Raw genomic sequence first — 20,463 nt, 5'->3', positions numbered from 1 at the left:
AGGCCTCTGTCAAGAACAGAGATCAAAGTCAAAAAGATTAAATTGTAGAATAACTACAAATTCTCTAAAGATGATAGCAATTTCGTTTTATTACATAATTTATTGCACATGAATCTAACTCTATTTTTTTTTGTAGAAATCAAGCGAGGATTCAAGGACGGAAAAATGGACGCTGAGTAGGATAATCCGATAGAAACAAGCGAATTGCCAAGAATCAAGATCGTTTAATTCTCACGAGTACAGGTTCGTAGCTGGTAAACGATTTGTCGGTTGATAATGAATGAGCAAATTCGTCGCAATAACAAGCCTATTTATTCCAGCGTGTATTGGTCGCTTATTTAAATAGATAATTAGACATCCTTTTGCGCCATTCTCTACGTGCACTCTCGCAATAATTGTGTGGAAACGTGTGTGTGGAGCGTGTACAGAGAGTGGCAACGCGCGCGATTTTCCGCTTCGCTTCGTCTTCCTCGCGTGTCCTTAATGCGCGTGAGAGAATTTTTCACGTCATTAAGCGCTCGGTTGTTTTTCCAGCTCAGCAGCTAAAAAAAGCCTTTCAAACTTTGAAATTCTGATCTCAATGACGTCGCAAAAAAAAAACCGATACTTTCGAGTCGATAATTTCGAAAGAAATTAAGAGCTGTCACTTTAGACGGTCCTAAAGTGGAATAACTTGTAATTCGAAATAAATCTACGTTTCGAGTCTTAAATAAAACTCTGGATTATATGAACGTTTGACATTTTATTCTCGGAAAAAAGAGATATTAAGAGGAGCAACAGATTCTTTTCGCAATTATGTAATATTAATGAAATTATTTTATATATATATATATATATATATATATATATATATATATGAAACTAATGATATTTCAATCTCTCGTTTATCTCATTCAACTTAGTATTTTTCAGTTTGAAAGGCTTCTCGTTAAGTAACTCCTGCTTAATCATTTAAATTCGTTCTACACGCGCGATTTTCCTCTCTATTCGTGTCTCCTTTATATATCGTGTCTATTATTACTTTTATTAATTCACACTTCTCGATTTTACATCGGGCTCGCGGGAAGTGATTCGCAATAAAGCGTTGTATGTCATTTCGTCGCGCGATTAACAAAGATTATGAAGGAAGTTGCTTTAACAAATTATCACTTATGGCAAGCTTAAGCCTAAGCAAACGTGCGTCAAGGCAAATTCGTACTTATAATTTTTAAATTCTCGCTGCATTTATATCTTCTCTCTATAAGCGAGTCTATACTTTGCAATTTTATTAGACGATAGAAAATTTTAATGTAAAAAAATCTCTTAATTCAAAAGTTTTTTTACATACATTATAAATAAGTATGAGATTATTTGAAAGAACGAGCTTCGTCTAAAAAGATTTCTATACAAAATAAAACTAGCATGTACGAATTTCCCTCGACGAATGTAACGTAAGTTAGCAGCAGGAACGATCGCTCGCAATCGTGCCGATACTTTTGTACAGGGGAGCTCGTTGCATTTAAAAGCACATGTCGAAAACTCACATCTCGCCTCGGGTACGCACAATCGAGGATATCCTCCTTTCTTTCTTTTCTTTTTTTTTTCGTTTGCTGATATGATTCATTGATATGGTCCGTCGTAAGTTACACTAACGTTGTCGTCGTTACTTTGTTTATTTGTGCGAAGAAATTTAGGAAGGATGCGTGCGTATCCGCAATGCACACTTGTCGAACGACGCTCCGGGTCGGATTTCATACGGAAGTACGTATTTAATTATCACGTCGAACGATAATGAAGACTTTTTGCAATAAAACGTATTTGGAATACGCTAAACGCTCGATGTCGTGTAGATTTTGTATGTATTAATAAATTTATTCATGATATAGTTGTTCTCAGCACAAACATAGATATTTTAATGAAGCAAATGATTTTTGTATATTTAAAGAAAAAATTGTAGAACGAATTCAATGAGTGATAATTAAAATAAGAATATAAAGATTAATAATCAATGCATATATAATTGACACAATAATTATTATTTACAATGATCATTTTTATCATAACGCTTATAATGATGATTAATACGTAACAATATACAATATGAAAGTCAAGTTGCGACGTTTATCGTATTCGAGATACAGCATATTGCAAAACTCCCTAATAAAGCAGCATCAGATTCGATATCGTTGAGATACGCGCATTGCGTTACGTCAACGAAGCGTATAATATCATTCGAGATCCTTATACTCTTATACTTCGGCTACTGTTGCAATCACACGATGCGTTATGTATTTCGTTTCGTCATCTGATGTATGCATATGTGTGTGTGCATGTATATGTATGTGTGTATCTGTATATTCTCTATCACACCCTCTCGTCTCATTGCCCTCGCACAATAAGAGAATTCCTAATCTCGATGTACGTTACATATGGCACGGTGCTTCGATCATCGATCTCACTTCTGTGAAAAAGAAGCCTGACTTTTTTTCTTCCTAATTACAGTGTTAGCTGCGGGAAAGTGCGAGGCACCCCTTTTGCAGAGAAAGAAGAAAGCGTCTACGATAAAGTCTTGAATAAACTATTAGGAGAGAACCGCCATCACTGATTCAATTTTAATTGTAAGTATTTACAAATTAGTAGTTGACAGAGTTTCGCTCATCGATCCGGCGATTCGAATAAGAGAAATTTTCTCCATGGCGAAAATAATATGATAATAACAAATGTACACGTACGCGTGTCTTTCCCCTTCACACCAATTGGCCCCAAAAATTAAGAGGATAGCGTGTTCATCTTTTTTTAATTTTATATATTCACCAGCTCCTCGTAAATTTGCCCCTTTCTTTCTTTTTCTTTCTTGCTCTCTTTCCTTTTTTTGTCGTCTTTGAAGCTCGATTTTGTAATATCTCTGTCTCGCCCTCGACGAGATTCTATATTGGATATTTGAATCTATTATATCTATATACAGAGAGTATCCCAGGCGATTTCCGCTGCGAATGCTTCGGCGAGAGTTTGTCGGTCGATTTGTCTCTAAAGCAAAAGTTCGATCGGAAGTTGTATTTTCCCCGACAACATTCTATTATCGAAAGTTAACTGCTCGAACATTTATTCAATGAAATATCTTACTTCTCTTGGCCCTTTCTTTCCTTTAACAGAGTATAAACACAACCCCGATTTTTTTCAACGCCCACGATTATTCTCTTGCCTTCGTTAATTTTCTAAATTCTACGCTTGCGATATTTTGACATTTTCATTAAAGAGAAATCGATTTGTGTTAGTGAAAAGTCTAGAAATCGAAAGAAGATACTCTTGCATATACATATATAATCTACCTACTTAGTCTCAAAAATCTACATCGGCCCATTTTTTCTCTCTCTACTTTTATCGTGAGAAAATTGCAAGAAAGTGTTGGAATCGATGAGAAGCCGTTGCGTTTTCTTAATTATCTATATATGTATATCTCAAAACAACGATTAGCCTACTTTTTCCCCCCTCAGCTAACAGATAAACATTTTCAACAGCTAAGCGTAGCCACTAGAAAACGATACTTTCGCACTTTTCCTATATAAAGGTATGCACGTAGACCTTTGTGACGAAATCTGCGCGCACACACACACATACACAATACACACACACATACACACAATATATGTTACGTATAATTTATGTGTGTCAATGTGTGGTGTGCTAGATGTGTATGCTGAATGTGTGTTCGTATTTGATATATATTTTATTCTACTAATTGTATGGTGTCTCTCCTATTCATTACAGGATAAATGCTACGTGTGGCGCGCAATCGATCGACCAATCTGATAACAAGTGATTTAAAAAGTAGCGGCGAATGTGTGCCTTCTTTGACTTGCATCTTGCTGCTGGAATCGAGAGATATACCTACGCCTGGAAAAAATCACTCTTCCGACTATTATTCTTCTACTAGTATAATAATAGGTACGTACATGTGTGTGTGAGAATGTGTATAGATTTTGTATATATTTATATATTGGGATATATCTGAATATAGAAAATTTTATATACAATTTACATTTAGGAGTTCTCTCTCAGGCGGATTATTAACGATCATTATTAAACACGTTATACGCTACGTTTTTTTTTTTTTTTTTCCTTTATACGGCATACATTATCGTTTAGTAAACAGTGTCCTCGTAAAAAAAAGGATCGGCGCCGAGATTGGGAGAGATCACCGTTCCTTTCTGTCGTCGGGAAAATTTGGAAAGAGGTAGACATACACCTCTTTCCGCAAAATTATACAACTTTGGCAATAACACGCCTCTCGGCGAATATGGTGAACGCTAATAATATCGCGTCCCGTCGAATCGTGATAATAAACAATGAATTCGAGATGAGAAATTGTAATACGCGTACAAATCAGTGTCAGATCGTGCGGAAGAACCGGGCGTTTACCGTATTCGATTTATTTATACGCGCGGAAACATGCTGGAATATCGAGTACGATGATAATGGCGATAATTATCTAGATTCTAGATGAATAAGTAAAGTGAAGCACGCCTAATAATCATAGTATAGCGATATAATATACACAACTATGTACGTATAAGTGGTATACAACGTATACGAATACGATCTCGTTTTCAGCGCGTTTATTTATTTCGTAGTAACGAGATATGAGACACTTTGTCGTTTCGTTTATAATTACACGATCGACAGAAGGGAAGGGATTCGTCCCTTAAAGCTTGAGAGTTGTCGTTCCGCCGGAAATACAAGCCGGAGTCTCCAAAATGAGCCGAGAAGCTAGAGGGGATATAGAGGTCGAGATGAAAATTAGGTGAATCAGAACGAATCGCGACAGGAATCCACTTCCACGAGATCGAATACCTTCGAGTTACCTCAAAGCCAATCCGTGATTCTCTCCGCGGAGAGGAATTCGTAATATCGCGGAATAAATTCCCCATCCCTCAATTCGTTTTCTTCTCCGCGCGGATGCTGGGACACGAGAGCGCCGCGAGATGAATCGTCGGATGATTTTACATATAATTCGTTGGATAATCCGAGTCCTTTTTTTTTAGATATGTAAAAGAAAACGAGGCTTCGAACAGCGTGTTTGCCGCGACTAGGAATGGCAAACGATAATTCGACAATTAACAAAGTTAGTCGAGATATCATATAAACTTTTAGTAAAGTATGGGCAGTATTTTTTATCTCTTGATATTATCTTTTCAAAATTACTGTGACAGTCTCTTTTCTTTGTAAAATAAATTGCTCGATCTCAATTTGAATTTTCTTCATTCATCGCTATTATATTCGCAAGTCATATATTTTTACACAAATGAGGGATATATAAGTTATAAACTGCATATATTAGTTTGACTTTTATTTCTAACGATACTCATCAATACTTATGACGATATTCATCGTAATACCTTCAATAACCATTTCTAGCCTCGGTTCGCTTCGATGCATCGATGATCTGTAATTGATGGCATTGATGTTGCCAACAGCTGACGCTCCGACCTGGTTGGGAATGTATTGTCGACTTATTCAAAGAGAGATTTCCAATTTCGAGTCAGATCGCCGACCAGCTACATTTCGCGGACGTCATTACCTATCCGTCGATTTCGCGACAATCTCTCACGACCGTATTTTATAATATATAACATAGTTAGACAATAATAAATGGAGCAACGATAAGGAATTGAATAAGATTTTATTTCAAAGCGTTATAGAAAGTAAGAAGTAAGAAGTACATTATAAAATGAATGAAACTGTCGTATAATATAAATCGAAAGGAAGAAAGTAAAAAAAGATTTACTTAGAGAGAGATGCAAAATTATATAAAAAAAAAGCTAATGAATTGAGGATATATTATTTTAAAATCTGCATTTTATTCAAGTTTGAAAAAATCAAATTCCAATTCTCGATCGCGACGATATTATTCCGAGGACGCGAATATATATATATATATATATATATATATATATATATATATATATATGAATGTACCTGTTCGATTTTAAATTCATTGTATGCTCATCACTCGATATACCCTCGAGACACCACTCGAGTACCGTCGACTATAAATACGGCCCTTCAAACACGGAGCTGGTAGTCGAGACGCGTTCAAGTGCAGGCGGATCATCATCGTCATTATCAACATCATCGTTAGCTTCGGCGCGACGGGGTATTAACATCGATCGACATCGACGACGTCGCGACGTCGGGGTTGAGGAACATCGAGGAGGAAGAAGCGCTCTTCGGTTCTATCTTGATATATCCGTAAAAGGGGTTGATAAGGGTAGCCGCGACACACGAAGGAAATTATGGACACGTTCAACGATTCTGCGCTGCGAAAAGGCGGAAAACGGGGGTGGAAGGATTCGTGGAAACGTGTATAATTACTCGCTAATTATCTACGTTCGTTAGAAATTTTCCGTAGGAACGTCTAAAAATGTTTTCGAATGCGATCTATCCATGGAAAAAAAAACATTAAAAACGTTGCGTCGATATGGAAAACGTGTGTAACTCGTATAATCGCATGTATAGTTACAATCTCGTAATCTCTCTTGCGATGCGTCCGTCAACAGATCTGTGCCTACGCGTATTTGTGTGTATATATATATATGCATGTGTATGTGTGTGTATGTGAACCTGCACGCATAATGATGTATGTTAACACAACTTGCATCTGCGTGTGGGTATATAGTATTGTATGTGTATGTCTGTTGTTTCATAATTCTAATTAGCATAGTTATTACAAAATTCTCTTACAACTATTCAACAAAAACCAATCTCGTAACAATTCTTATCTACTTGTTGTTCGTCATCATTTGCATGTACACTATTTCTCTTTCTCTCTCTTCCTCTCCCTCTCTCTCATTCAATCTCGCACTCTCTCTCGTCTTTGCGAAAAAAAATTTTGACGCGCGCGCATTACACCAATTCCCTTAATCGTCATGCGGTAGTCTCGGATTGCGGAGCATTGCGGATTTTTCATGGAAGAGCACCATCGCGACTACTATTATCGATTTAGCGCATTCGCTAAATTGAGACAGTCTACGGACATGTAGTAGAATGGCCTCTCGAATTAAAATTCCCTTTTTAAAATTTTCATTCTACGCAAGTTTCTATTTTTCAGTATATTTCACTATGAATCCATGTTCGATAATGATTATTCCTACAATAATCTCTTCGGTATATTTTTATTGATTTTTTTTCAACATAAATATTTTTCTGAATTTACGTTTTACGCGCGTTCGCTTCTAGTTCAATATATTTTACCGAATTCATATATTTTTCGCATTCAGTATAGTTTACTGAATTGATATACATACATACATATATGTATATATATGTACACATATACATATATATATATACATTGTATCTAATGGATCCAATAAATCAATCCTCGAAAAAGGGAAGCGTTTAACATTATACGCGGTTGCCCTTTGCCGTAGACCGTCTCGAAACAGATTGCGAGCGATTTAGCGAAGAAAACTCGAGTGCTAAAACCCGCGAACAAATTGCGCCTATATAGCATCCGTCGATCTTCCATAACAATTCGTTGCTTATCCGTATGCAAAAGGAATTTGTAAAAATTGCGAAGAGAGCGACGATTCCGCAAACGATTATTCTGATAATCGACTATCGTTAAAGCAAGCTCGAGATTAGCTTCGCGTTCGTTTCACACGATGCTAATCATCGGGGTCTTTTCGGCGCTGCGTATAAACAAGAGATTATTGACAAATTACTAATTACCTGCCGCTATTGTTAGACGAAGAGCTTGAAAGAGTTAATTATAACAAGAAGCGATTGTAAGAATCGCGATAAAATTCGGGCTTTGTTGCTACGATATATATCCCGATGAATTAATTTGTCAATTATTATAAACTTTTTTAATACATTTTACATATTATCATTATCACAATCAATCCCACATACACATGCTTATTTTATTTTATCTATAAAAATATTAATTAAATATTTAAATTGAAAAAAATATATATATCTATGCAAAAAATTTTTTGAAAAAATACGTGACCGGTAAATTACATCCCTTGCAATAATACGCATGTATAAATCTCTTCTATAAAAATTAAAATTAAAAAATTTTTCCTATAAAATATCAGAATTTTATTATTATTTACTATTTATTTAGGATGATATGTCGTGTGTGGTATAATGATCGGTATATTTGTGTTGCACAAGTATAATATATTATAATTAACACCAGGCTCTTCCCGTGTGTCAGAAACAGCGAAAACGCGCGACTTATTTTCGGAGATAATAAAAAATGATATCGTCGCATTTGTCGATGACGCTCTCGTGGCAGATCGAGATTACCGCGGGACGATTCCCGTGGCGGAGTCGAGAAAAACAAGAGCAGGGAACTCGAATAATTTGTCGGTTTCAAGCACAGAGAGGAATCATACGCGGAACAAAACGGTCTACTGCGTAAAGTATTAAACTTAAAGTAAAAAAAAAAGAAAGCTAGCTCACACCCCCCTCATCGACGAGCAACGCGCACACACGTATTCGAGGAACTCCCCTTCGTTCGTCGAATAAAAATACCCTCGCCCTCCTCTCGTCGGCTGAATTAAACCGTCAAATTAACCCAGATTCTTAGAATTCGAAATTCTAAATCTCTCTCTCTCTCTCTCTCTCTCTCTCTCTCTCTCTCTCTCTCTCTCTCTCTCTCAAGGATTCTTAGAAAATTATTTCTAGAATTCGAAGTTTCGCGGAGATATTTTCGTTTCTAGGTTCGCCTTTGTCACGAACGTATACGAATACGATACGCCATATACGGTAAAACTTTAACGGGTTCTCGACAGACGGAAGCCGCAGGGATTTAAGTCGCTAATAAGTCGTCCCCCTTCGTTTGTTTTGGCGAATCTAGTCGGGATTATCAGACCGGATCGGCGAGGCCCCGTCTCTCTCGAAAAGTAACGATTCCCCAGAACGTATATATACCGGAAGCACCTCGCCGAGAATCGTCGCCGGTGTGTATGTATGTGTCGATCGCGCCGATATACATATATATATACGATACAACGCGCGATCAGCATGACGGATTTTTACATAACGGCACACTTCTCCTTGAGTCTTATAGCGTTGTTACTCTGCACAGGCTGTAACGACACCGAGCGATTCTTCTCGAGGGTGAGCAAGTCTCGGAACAGGGCGTCCACGTTGTGATTCGTCTTGGCCGAGGTCTCCAGGAAGCCGCAGCCCCAATTAGCCGCCTCGGCCGCGCCCTCGCTCATCGACACCTCGCGCACCGACAGGCTCTCGTCGCACTTGTTCCCGACCTGAGTGTGGATGGTACCGCTAAGTAGTTCGACGTTCAAAGGAAAACGGAGACACGAAATTTTTGCGAAAGAAGATTAAAAAAAAAATCGTTTTTCGTGCAAAAGTTTCTTTTCTCCTCGTGAAAGGTATTTGAAAGTTAATCTTATATAATTTTGAGATTTTTAGATAAATTTTTCAATGAAAAAAGAAATTAACCCCCCTTTAATATCTGGATTTAATCGTCCAATTTAAAACGACGAAAACATCGCTGTATTATGTATGGATGAATGAATTCTTTTTTAATTTATAAAGATAGATAACAAATAATAGAGTTGTAAAATTTTAAATGGAGACACATCGCAATGATTGTAAGCTTTACGCGAGTATTCGTTATCGAATCGACGCGGGGAAATAATATCGCGTTCAAGAACTATTCTCTCAGGTATATAGAACAAGTCGGATATATAAAAAAAATCAATAGAGGTAGTCAGGAATTAATTTGGTATCTAGAAGTGAAATTCATAGAGCCGAAAGAAATGAAGGGGCCGAGTGGCGAGTTCTTACCAACATGATGGGTATCTGCGAGATATCCTGGCCCTTGAGCTCCCTTATCACGGCCCAGATTGGTCGTAACTCCTCGAGGCTTTGCCGGGAGCATACCGAGTACACCAAGATGAAGGCGTGACCCTTGCTTATGGAGAGCCGCTGCATAGCGGGAAACTGATGGGACCCCGTTGTATCCGTAATTTGAAGTGTGCATATGTTTTTGTCACAACTTATCACCTGAAATACCGTACACACGGTCATACCGTTGATCGCGACGGACTCGATCCGAACGGCTCGACTCTCCATCGATTTTTGATCCCGATTTTATTCATCGTGAAATCGAAGTCGAGTCGAGTCGAGTCGTAAATCATCTTCGAGTCCCGCGCGATTTTATTTTGATACGACACTTCTCGTCGCGCACACAGCGAGAGTCCCACCAGCATCGTTACTGTATTTTTGTTGCAACGTATGTTTCTTTTAATTTATAATATATATATATATAATATTATATAATATTATATATTAATATTATATATTAATATTATATATTATAATATTATATTATATAATATATATGTAGAGATGATGAATGATGTTGCGAAGTTATGACTTACTTATGAATAATCAGAACTTGACGTGTGTGCAAATTTACATCTATGCGTAATCGATGAGAATAGCGTTACACAAAAATCTCAATTTTCTATAAACAGCGTCAGAGTATGCAGAATTTATGCGATAAAGCTCCTTATTATTACCTCGTACCATGTATTGCAGTATTTAATTAATTTACTTTATGATTCGATGCGCTCTCGCTCTCTCTCTCTCTCTCTCTCTCTCTCTCTCCCTATTTCTCTTTTACGAAACATAAAACTATCATAACACGTGCGATGTGTGCTTTTAACTTATATTTCCCGATTAGCATACATTATTATAAAGCGCTAATTCTACTTTACTATGACTATACATCACTACTACTACTGCATGCTTTAGATATTCTCGATGTTGCAATCGCGAATCGTTTGTAAATTTAATGTCTTTATTCGTTACGTATATGCATATTATTGGCCGGATACGAATGGAAATATTAAATTCGTAAATGACAAAGTTATCGCAATCCCACGGTGTGCGCGTGCGAGACACGAGGACATTCGATTAATCGTTAAATTTTCGACGCGGAAATTACTACTATCTACGTAGCGTCCGACACCGCGTAAAGCCTGTTTTACACCATCTATAATTTACGGAATAACGACGGAATCCGATCTATAATTTACGGCGATATGTAGGTACCGTATAGCAAAGACGTTTGATTAATTTTTCCAGAGATTTTCGAGAATCTAGTACGCAGCATGTATTGATACATCGATACATTGCGGTTGCCATAATTTTTTATTCACACGATCTCGTTAATTCTCGTTCCTATCGCGAGAAAAAGAAAAGAGACAGAGAAGCAGAAGAGTTAAATTTTTCGTTCATCCCCAACACACGTAATCACTATCTCTAAGTAAATTAAATTAACTGTCAGAAAAAAATCGTCGCCGACTGTGAAAAATATGTAAATTTGGTGGATTGTAACTATGTATACGTCGTGGCCAAGTCACGCTTACCTGTCTATAAGTATCCTCGATGGTCGGTATGTAGGACTCGCGAAAGGACCCTTTCACAAAACGCAGCACGAGGGAACTCTTGCCGACGCCGCCCGCCCCGAACACGACCACGCGATAGTCGTTGCTCTGCTCCGGCATCCTGACATCTGCCGTCCCGGCAACGTAAACCCCCGATGCTCGGGGTCCCTTGCGCACGGAGAGAGCGAGAGAGACGACGGGGGAAAGGGGGTGAGTGAGTGGGCGCGGGAAGGGAAGGAAGGGAGAGCGAGAGTGTGTGTACGGGACGACCACTCTTCGCGAACCTCTTCTCCTCGCAACCCCCGATCACCGCTCGACCTGTCGCACGACACGCAAAAGCTGTACTAGGTGTCCCGCAGAACCACCCCCTCTGATGTCCCTTTAATCGACCAATTAGAAGACGATCTTTCCTCGATGAAGATATCGCATAAGACATCTCGCTTCGGCTTTACAAATCTTTCCGACTGCTTTAATTGTAATTAATCCGTAAATTAAATCCTCGTGAAAGTAAAATCTCAATTTTGAGATTATAATCGAACATCTCTTCTCCTTTCTCAAAGCTTGGCTCAAACATTTCGGGCGTCTCGATATCCCTTCGCCGAGGAAGAATCGTCTTCGAATCTTCAGCAACTCTGTGCACCGTAAAGGAACATCCGGTGGTCCTGGAACACCCCGTATAAATGATGCGCATGCCATGGATCTCCTTCCGCGCTTCGCCCACGCGGTTAATAATCTGAACCCGTGAAAGGTTACATCCGTCCGTCCTTCCGCGCGTATCTCGTGACGTATAACTCTCCGATGACGACACCCACGAAGCCGCATTCTACCGCATGTGGTCCCTTCCTCCTACACAGCCTTATGCTCAGGGTCTGTTCTCTCGCTATCTGTGCGCTTTCTTCTCGATATCTCTCTCTTCTCTTCCGCAATATTTTTAAATTTATATTTATTTATTCCTACAATATATAAAAATATTTATTTTACTCCGCAAATATGTAAAAGATGCGTGGTGTATACATAATGCAATTTTAAGAGGGACAAAATCATTCCTTTCTTTCGCAAGCGATGCGACCATGTGCACCGTCCGCGAAAAGTCTGTCCGTTTCACTTGCGTCTTCTATATCCTACTTTTTTCTCCTTCATTTCTCTACTTTTTACGAATATATATATATATTTTTTTAAGTAAATATAAAACTTGTTTTAAAGGATAGTTAAGAAGCTAAAGTTGAAAGAAATCGAATTCATTTGTCATAATTGTGTGTTCTCTTGCAATTTGTGCAAATAAAAATTAAATAAGTATTTAAAATAAAGTAGTAATCAATAAATTGTAGAGTGAGAAGAAAAAAAAAGATGTAAAGAGTACAGAAAATGCAATTATAATACAGAAAATGAATAGATTTGACAAGTCTTATTCAAAGATAATATTCGAAAAAAATTAAATTTCTTTGTGATTTAAATAAAAAATATTCTGAAAATATGTTACACATATGATTAAAAATAGCAAAATATTATGTAGAGCAATCAAAAATTTCGATTAATACATCTAATATTTAAGATTAAAAGATATAAGAGTTAATTAATAAAAAAAACGTGATTTTCTCTCTTTTTCTGTGAAATTTGTCCGCTCGAATGGAAGATGCGAAAACGATTTGTGAATTAAACGAAACTGGAATTTTCCGAGCAAACACCGGCGAGCAATTTCGGTAAAATTCATTTTCGATGTATACAGATGCTAAATACACCTTGCCTATCATTTGTATTTGCATTGGCAGAAATAAGGACGGTTCTCTAATCGTATACGGTGTGTGACATCGAAACGTAAATTCACCAAAATTACAGGAGCAATCAGGGTAATTGCACAACGGAGCCCTGAAATATTCTCCAATAGTGAAACTAACGACCCTTAGATACGACTATTATATATACATATATATATACCCGATATAAATATCGTTCAGAAATATTTATAATATATAGTAGAAGATTGTGGTCGTAGGTGTGTATGTATGTATGTATGTATGTGTCTGTTCCATATTTACCCCCCCCCCCCCGATGTTGTAACGATTATCCCAATCGATCCCGTCGACTTCCATCCCCTGTAATTTTCGTTATCATTGAAATCGCGCGAGTTTGCAACATCGTACAATATCATGGATTACACGACGATTATGTATTTCATTTCCGAGCGATTGATTCGTTCCGAATTACATCACATCTTCATTAGACAATTCGCGTTGCCAAGTGGTCTTTTAATGACAGAATTTTCACATAGACGTTGCAAAGATTCGAAGGAGAACGTCTTTAGAAATTGAAAATTGCGTTGACACTGTCAACTTGACAGTCATCGGGATGACGATTCAAATTAAGATTTGTTGAAGCTTGAGAATTCAGGGAGAGAGACACTTGGAAGATTCGCGCGTACATATTTTATAAATATGATATACTCATGATATAATGCCATTTTTTAAAATTTTTCTTTACAGTCTACACCGTCACAAATCGGAGTGTACAAGTATCATCGAAGGTAAAATGAAACGTGCAACGCGAGAAGAAGAGACCCAGGCGGGACGACAACACTAACCCCCGATCATTATCGTCGTATCGACGTAACGCGACGTCCGTCACAATTCGATGATCGCGACAATTCGTCACGACCCGAACTGCATCGCCCTGGATACGGGAACGATAAAGAGAGGGCGAAGGGCGGATGAGAGAAATATATATATATATATATGTATTCTCCGAAACGAAACCTGCTGACGGCCGAAGACCCTGGAAGCTTCCCTCTTCGGTTCCAGGAACCCCGTTCGATCGCGCGACGTTCGGCCGCGAACTCACACAGACGGTCACCCGACGACGACGACGACGACGGAGAGGCCTCGACGATCGTTTCCTCGCGGCTGTCACTCGCGCGTTCTCGCGTATTTATGCGTTCGCCACTTCGGTGGCGGCGAGGTGCGCTCGGACACGAAAGCAGAGAGGACGACGCTCGTACTTTCTCGCGTGTTCTCTTTCTCCCTCGTCGATCAACACTCCTGTCACGAATCGCGACGAACCGACCGACGCGGCAAACTAGCACGGAGCGCGTCTCCCGAACGTCAACCCCCTGTGACCCGCTCGTCCTCGACGCGGCGCGACTGTCAAATTCACCGACGACGATTCGCTCGGACTTCGGGGTGTCACTTTTTTTTTTTTTTTCTTTTTACGTACGAACTGACGACGAGATCGCGCCCCGCGATCGAGTCGTTTATATGACCGTATTTTTTTCCCGCTGTTTCTTTCCTTCCTTCTCCGTTTCTTTCTTTCAGATCGACGCGAATTTCGGACGATTTCTTGTTTTAGGAAATGAAAACGAAGCGCGCGTCTCGTGTGTGTGTGTGTGTGTGTGCGTGTGCGCGCAAAACGTGCGCACCGACGCCGAAAGCGTCGCGGAAAATCAATAGCGCTTCCGTGTATATGTGTAGACGCGTCTATACACACACATATGCGCGGCAGTGACGTGCGTGTCGAAAAATGGATAACGTCATAAATTTCGATGAAATCGATCTCCCGATATGCAGAAATAAATCTTTCGCGCCAATCGTAGAGCTGGAATTGTCATTTGTACGCGCGTGGCTTATTTAACGTCGTCGAATTGAATTCGTTTCGATACCCCTACACGAGACAATTTCAGTTGTCAACGCAACGTCACTCGATTTAAATAATATAAAATAATTTACGTGACGCGCTAATTATTAAAATTTATATAAAAATTTTTTGACCGCGTTATCGAAGGATCATCGATCCTATTTTTTTTGTGGCACATAGTACATTTCAAACTTATGATAAATTAATTTTTTATTTATCATATAATTACACCTTATATATAGAGAATAAAAATTCAGCCCTTGTCGAAGATATTTCATATGCAGATACTTACAAGTCGCAATTCTTAGAGATTAATCATTACGTATATCGTTCTCATTTTGCCGCAGGCTCTTTCAACAATGAGTTCTTTATCATAAGCTCAGTTCCTTCACACTGAATAGTGTCGTAGGCCCATTTGCGATTATTCCTGACGATAGACGACTCGGAAATAAATTACGCGACAAAAAGGCCAGGCTTTCATTCGATATGGAAACTCTTTATGAAAAAATACCTGCATTCATGACCGCACTTTGGGGAAGAGCACTTGGAACACGGAAAGTGACATCCGGGGCACTCGAAGTTCAAGCAATCGCAAACATTGTGCCCTGTTCGTATGAAGATACCCTTCTCGTCGTACAGATGCTTCCTGTGACTGTGATACAATCGACGATGCAGCTTGCGTTTCTCTCGCTCGCTGCGTTCCGGATCGAAGTTTCGCAGAAACTTTTTGCTTAAAGTATCCACAGCCTTTTGCCTCGAGCCTCGAGTTTTCTGTAAATATAGTTGGAAACGATTAATTTTTTTTTTTTTTTTTTCGCGATTACTTTAATCAAAACAATTCTCCGTGACTCAGCTGGCTGCTTACTCTCTCACCACGAGGAGGAGCCGGGTTGCTCGATGCATTTTCGCTTGTTGTACCCTCCATTTATCGTTCGCAAGACTTTTAAACTCGAAATGGCAAATATTTATGTTATATTTTTAAACGTTTGCTTAAAGTAAATAAAGGACATAACCACTTTGCGATCTAGAGCCGCTTTCGTCTGAAGTTTGGCACTTGCAACTTGCAGGATGCGCAAGAGCATAGATATAATAATGTGTATAGACGAGCGACTCTAAAGGTGCCTTTTCATGCTGACGCTCGACGCTCATTTTTAGCGGCAAAAGACGTCACGTGACCAAAATTGACGAATTGGTATCTTTATTTTTGGTCACGTGACGTCTTTTGACGCTAAAAATGAGCGTCGAGCGTCAGCATGAAAAGGCACCTTTATGCCGCTATGTGCTTTAGATTCTTCGCCCTGATTGGTCCATCGACTCCTTCGAAGCGAAGTTAGCGTCAAGAGAAGTGTATCAACTTTTCACTCAAAGGTATCGTATCGCATCTAGATATTCGTGCATTATGACTGAAAGCTTCATTCTTCATTCAGCTATGTTTGACAGTTTAACGAGCGTGTAAAAGGTGAAAGGTTGAAGTTAAAGAAAGTACGTATTGAATTGAACGATCATAAATTGGTCGGGGAAAAAGATTCTTTTGAATTTCTTAATCGACAATTACACCACATTTTTAAGGACGATCCGAAAGTATCGGACTGTAGTAAATACACAATGTGTCCAACGTTCTTCTAGATTAATTGCAGAGAAACGATAATTATCCGAGCACGATTCATTCAACTAATATATTGAAATGGCTAAGCAGTCGTATAGTATTGTTGAATATTTTGCGGAACACGAGGGCTACAAATGCGGTTACTGCAAAGGTCCCGATACAAACTTCAGTCATGGTGAGAGGAAAAACATTTAAACGTGGAGCCCACTTTGCTTTGCTTCATATCAGATATCTTCATGCCACTTAAAAATATTTTCAAATAAATGTATTTCTTATTGCAAATTTTGTATCGCAATAAAATAAATGTTTCGTTTATTGCAAATTGTATAGAAAAACCTATTATACATGTATTTGTTGTTTATTACCAGGTATGTGGGCGCATTCATTGACGGTGCAGGATTACCAAAGCTTGATAGAGCGAGGATGGAGACGAAGCGGCTGTTATTGTTACAAACCTACTATGAACCAAACCTGCTGTCCACAATATACCATAAAGTGAGTGATATTCTTTTCAATTTGAGGTTCTTTCAGATTATTTAATTGTTACTCTGACTAAGATATTATAACTAGAGCACTATGCATAAATAATTATTATTTTTAGATGTGAAGCATTAGACTTTAGAATATCAAAGTCTCAAAAGAAAATCTTAAAGCGTATGACGAAATTTTTGAGAAACGAATTAACAAACGATAATGTTGGAGCAAGTGAAGATCAACAAGATAATATAGGTAAAATCTTTACAATTTTAAGGAGGGTTTTATAATAACTTGTGAGAATTGTCTAACATTTTTATAATATTTATTGTTAGATATAAATAATAAGGAAGTATCCAATTATGCAAAGTATTTAGAGAAAGCAGAAAAGAATGCATCTCATATCAATGTTACATCTGTTGACGATGAACTTAGTGGAAGACTGTCTGTCGATTTAGTAAATTCCAAACCTCAAACAAACTCTACTTCTGTATCGAGGAACAGTCAAGAACAATTAAATTCTGAAAGGAAAAGCACGATGCATGTTAGAAACGAAATTACTAATGTAGTGCGTTGCAAGAAAGCAAAGCTGTTACGTTTGGAACGCAAGCAAAATAAGTTGTCGGCTCAAGGTAAATCGCAAAGTGAAATTGAAAGTATCATGAAAGAAAAGAAACAACAGAATCATATTAAGACTTTGGAGGAATTATTCGAGGAGGTGTACACTGGTTTTAAAAAGTTGGAGGTAATACAATATCAACAATTAAACTTGGAAATCATTATTTATTTTACTGATGTTTCCTGATTTTTATTATAAAATATTTTCATTTCTATATGTCATTTTTACGATATGGTCCTCTTTTCTCCAATATTTTTTTCACATTAAAAGTACACAATAAAAACAAACATTCAATAATAGCAGTAAATATTTGCTGAATATGCTTTATGTTAGAAATTCAATGGATTGATCAACAATATATTTATATATTTAACTATTTTATATCATAAAATTTATCTATATTATTTTTTCACCACTTTAATCTTTATGATCTTATAATTCGATTATAAACTGGTCGCATCGCGAGAAAGAGAGTTATATTTTTCATTGTAACAATTATTGGCTTTGTTGTCTTGATAGACAGATTTGTGTTAAGTTAATAATTTTTATAAGCTGAGATTAGTTCGAACTGCGCCAATGAGTCCTGAATACCTAAACACCTCAAAAAAGTCTTATGAAGTTTATAAAAAGTATCAGACCACTATACATGGAGACCAGGTTGAAAAGGTTACAGAACAACAATACACGAGATTTCTTGTGAAGTCACCTTTACAGGTAATCTTATACAGTTGCGTATAAGGTATCTCAATCTTAGACAGAAACTGCTTTAAGACTAGACTCTAATTCAGATGAAAACTAATTTCAGAGATATAAGATGCAGCAGATCGTTTCAGATGTCTTAATGCAGAACTGTCTAAATATAAAAAAAAAAACAATCGTAGAGATTTAACATGAAATTAATTATTTGTAAATGAATAATATTGGAAATCATAATGGCTATGCGCTTTTAAATTTTTATTTTTTTTTATTTTTTACCATGTCATGATTGGAGCAAAGTGGACCTTCATTTTTAATCAATCAGGAAACTTGATCACATCATTGTTACTTAACAATCATAATAGTAATTTTCATATCAGACGCAACTTTATTTATTAGCTAAATGTTACACAAATTTCACATCTACAAATGTCTTTATCAGATGAAATTGGTGAGAGTGATGTCAGACGAATTCCTTAGTACCTTTGATGAGAGCGCAAGTCTTTATAAAAAATATCAAATGATGATTCACAATGATCCACCAGAGGAATGCGATCGAACGTCATTCTTTAACTTTCTTGTAAAAAGTCCCTTGCAGGTACACTTTGTATCTAATCTCTTTGTATTTAATCTCGAATAACATTAGAGAAAAATTGCCTTGAGAATCTTTTATATGTTACAGTGAACAAGCATATTAACTTATTTATATTACATCAATACATTTATATATATTGTTTTCTATTTTACGAAAGCGCAGAGTCTATAATTTCTTTAAATTGGTCATTTAACATTTTTACTCTTAATTTTAGTCGACATAAAAATGAAATAGCACTTAAAATAATAAAATAATGTTTTAAAGCAATGGACACCTAATAATGGACCACCTCAAGGATACGGCTCTTTTCATGAGCAATATTGGTTGGATAATGAATTAATAGCAGTCGGAGTAATAGACATTTTGCCCTCATGTATTTCGAGCGTGTACTTTTTTTACGATCCTGCATATAGTCAACTCTCTTTAGGAACCTTTAGGTTTGTATTTAGGTCCTGGATTGAAATCAAAATTTATTCTTTTTTTTTTAACGAATATTTAAAATTTTTACGATACATTTTGCATTCGCGGATAGCTATAATTCTGAATAAATGTATTTATTATTTCCAGTTCTCTGCGAGAAATTTATTTAACGAGACAGCTTAATAAAGTTGTGAGCGATCTGAAATACTATTACATGGGCTTTTATATTCATACATGTCCGAAAATGCAATATAAAGTCAAAATGCGACCATCGAAACTTCTATGCCCGGAAACATATGTGTGGTGCGATATAGAGCCCTGTCTAACTAAATTGGATAATGTGAAATATAGTCGTTTGAATGATGATTTGGATGCAATTGATGAGGATGGTGTAATCGACATTCGAGAGGTATATTTTTCTAAGAAATAATATAAAGAATCATTACGGTTTTTTTTTGCAAATGCAATGATGTAGTTTGTGATCCATTTGGTATTAAAATATAAAACTAAAGTTGTAAAATTGTTTAAATTCTAGTATTAATTATAGTATGTTAAAATTCTTGTTATTTCATCATTGAAACATCTTTTTAGGTACTGATTTTACACAAGCGTATTGTGATGCCGTACAAGAAATACAAGGGACAAGAAAAAACAATGTGTCAATCAACACAGGAAGAGAAAAGCAAGATAAAGGAATATGCCAGCCTTGTCGGAATGCCATGCGCGTGTAACATGCTGCTCTATCGCTAACTTAATTGAAACAGCAATAAAATTTGCTTAGAACAATTAAAAATTTAGTTACATAATACTTATATAAAAATAATTAAATAATTTAATATTATACTATTTTTGCCTTCTTTTTATTTTGATATCACAATTCGATTCTTACATATATATAGAGTAGAGCACTCGATATGCGTGTCAGTTGACTGCAAGAATAAGGTAAAAAAAAATAAAATAATATTTCTTTATTCAATAATATATCGAGATATGAATATATGAAAGAAGTTTAATAAAA

General features: G+C 37.1%; 3 protein-coding genes across 8 annotated transcripts; 1 reads left to right on the top strand and 2 right to left on the bottom strand.

Moving 5' to 3' along the window:
* Positions 1-204: 204 nt before the first annotated feature.
* On the bottom strand, positions 205-11,574 carry LOC145934886 (GTP-binding protein Di-Ras2). Its single transcript, XM_083035726.1, has 3 exons — positions 11,394-11,574; positions 9,805-10,023; positions 205-9,260 (listed from the first exon to the last, which is right to left on the bottom strand). The coding sequence occupies exons 1-3, from the start codon at positions 11,529-11,531 to the stop codon at positions 9,027-9,029; spliced, it is 591 nt and encodes a 196-aa protein (XP_082891852.1). The 5' UTR covers positions 11,532-11,574; the 3' UTR covers positions 205-9,026.
* A 3,653-nt stretch (positions 11,575-15,227) lies between these two features.
* On the bottom strand, positions 15,228-16,104 carry LOC145934887 (ARL14 effector protein). 2 transcript variants are annotated; one of them, XM_083035727.1, is made up of 3 exons: positions 15,901-16,104; positions 15,547-15,806; positions 15,228-15,462 (listed from the first exon to the last, which is right to left on the bottom strand). In XM_083035727.1, the coding sequence occupies exons 1-3, from the start codon at positions 15,958-15,960 to the stop codon at positions 15,369-15,371; spliced, it is 414 nt and encodes a 137-aa protein (XP_082891853.1). In that variant the 5' UTR covers positions 15,961-16,104; the 3' UTR covers positions 15,228-15,368. The 2 variants fall into 2 exon arrangements, with proteins under 2 accessions (XP_082891853.1, XP_082891854.1); XM_083035728.1 differs by having other exon boundaries at positions 15,909-16,104.
* A 333-nt stretch (positions 16,105-16,437) lies between these two features.
* Positions 16,438-20,195, top strand: Ate1 (arginyltransferase 1). Of its 5 annotated transcripts, none has more exons than XM_083036780.1 (9): positions 16,438-16,517; positions 16,662-16,816; positions 17,010-17,136; positions 17,243-17,370; positions 17,451-17,860; positions 18,287-18,448; positions 19,290-19,462; positions 19,593-19,854; positions 20,037-20,195. In XM_083036780.1, exons 2-9 carry the CDS (start codon positions 16,720-16,722, stop codon positions 20,193-20,195), a joined length of 1,518 nt encoding a protein of 505 aa, XP_082892906.1. In that variant the 5' UTR covers positions 16,438-16,517; positions 16,662-16,719. The 5 variants fall into 5 exon arrangements, with proteins under 5 accessions (XP_082892906.1, XP_082892912.1, XP_082892910.1 ...); XM_083036786.1 differs by adding an exon at positions 18,873-19,028 and having other exon boundaries at positions 16,445-16,816; XM_083036784.1 differs by lacking the exon at positions 18,287-18,448 and adding an exon at positions 18,873-19,028 and having other exon boundaries at positions 16,445-16,816.
* The last annotated feature ends 268 nt before the right edge of the window (positions 20,196-20,463 follow it).

This window comes from Prenolepis imparis, unplaced genomic scaffold (genome assembly GCF_030444845.1).
Source record: "Prenolepis imparis isolate NDT839.2.m4 unplaced genomic scaffold, iyPreImpa1.0 SCAF_4, whole genome shotgun sequence".
NCBI lineage: Eukaryota > Metazoa > Arthropoda > Insecta > Hymenoptera > Formicidae > Prenolepis > Prenolepis imparis.
Note: the sequence above shows the minus strand (reverse complement) of the source record. Positions and strands in the feature narration are given on the sequence as shown.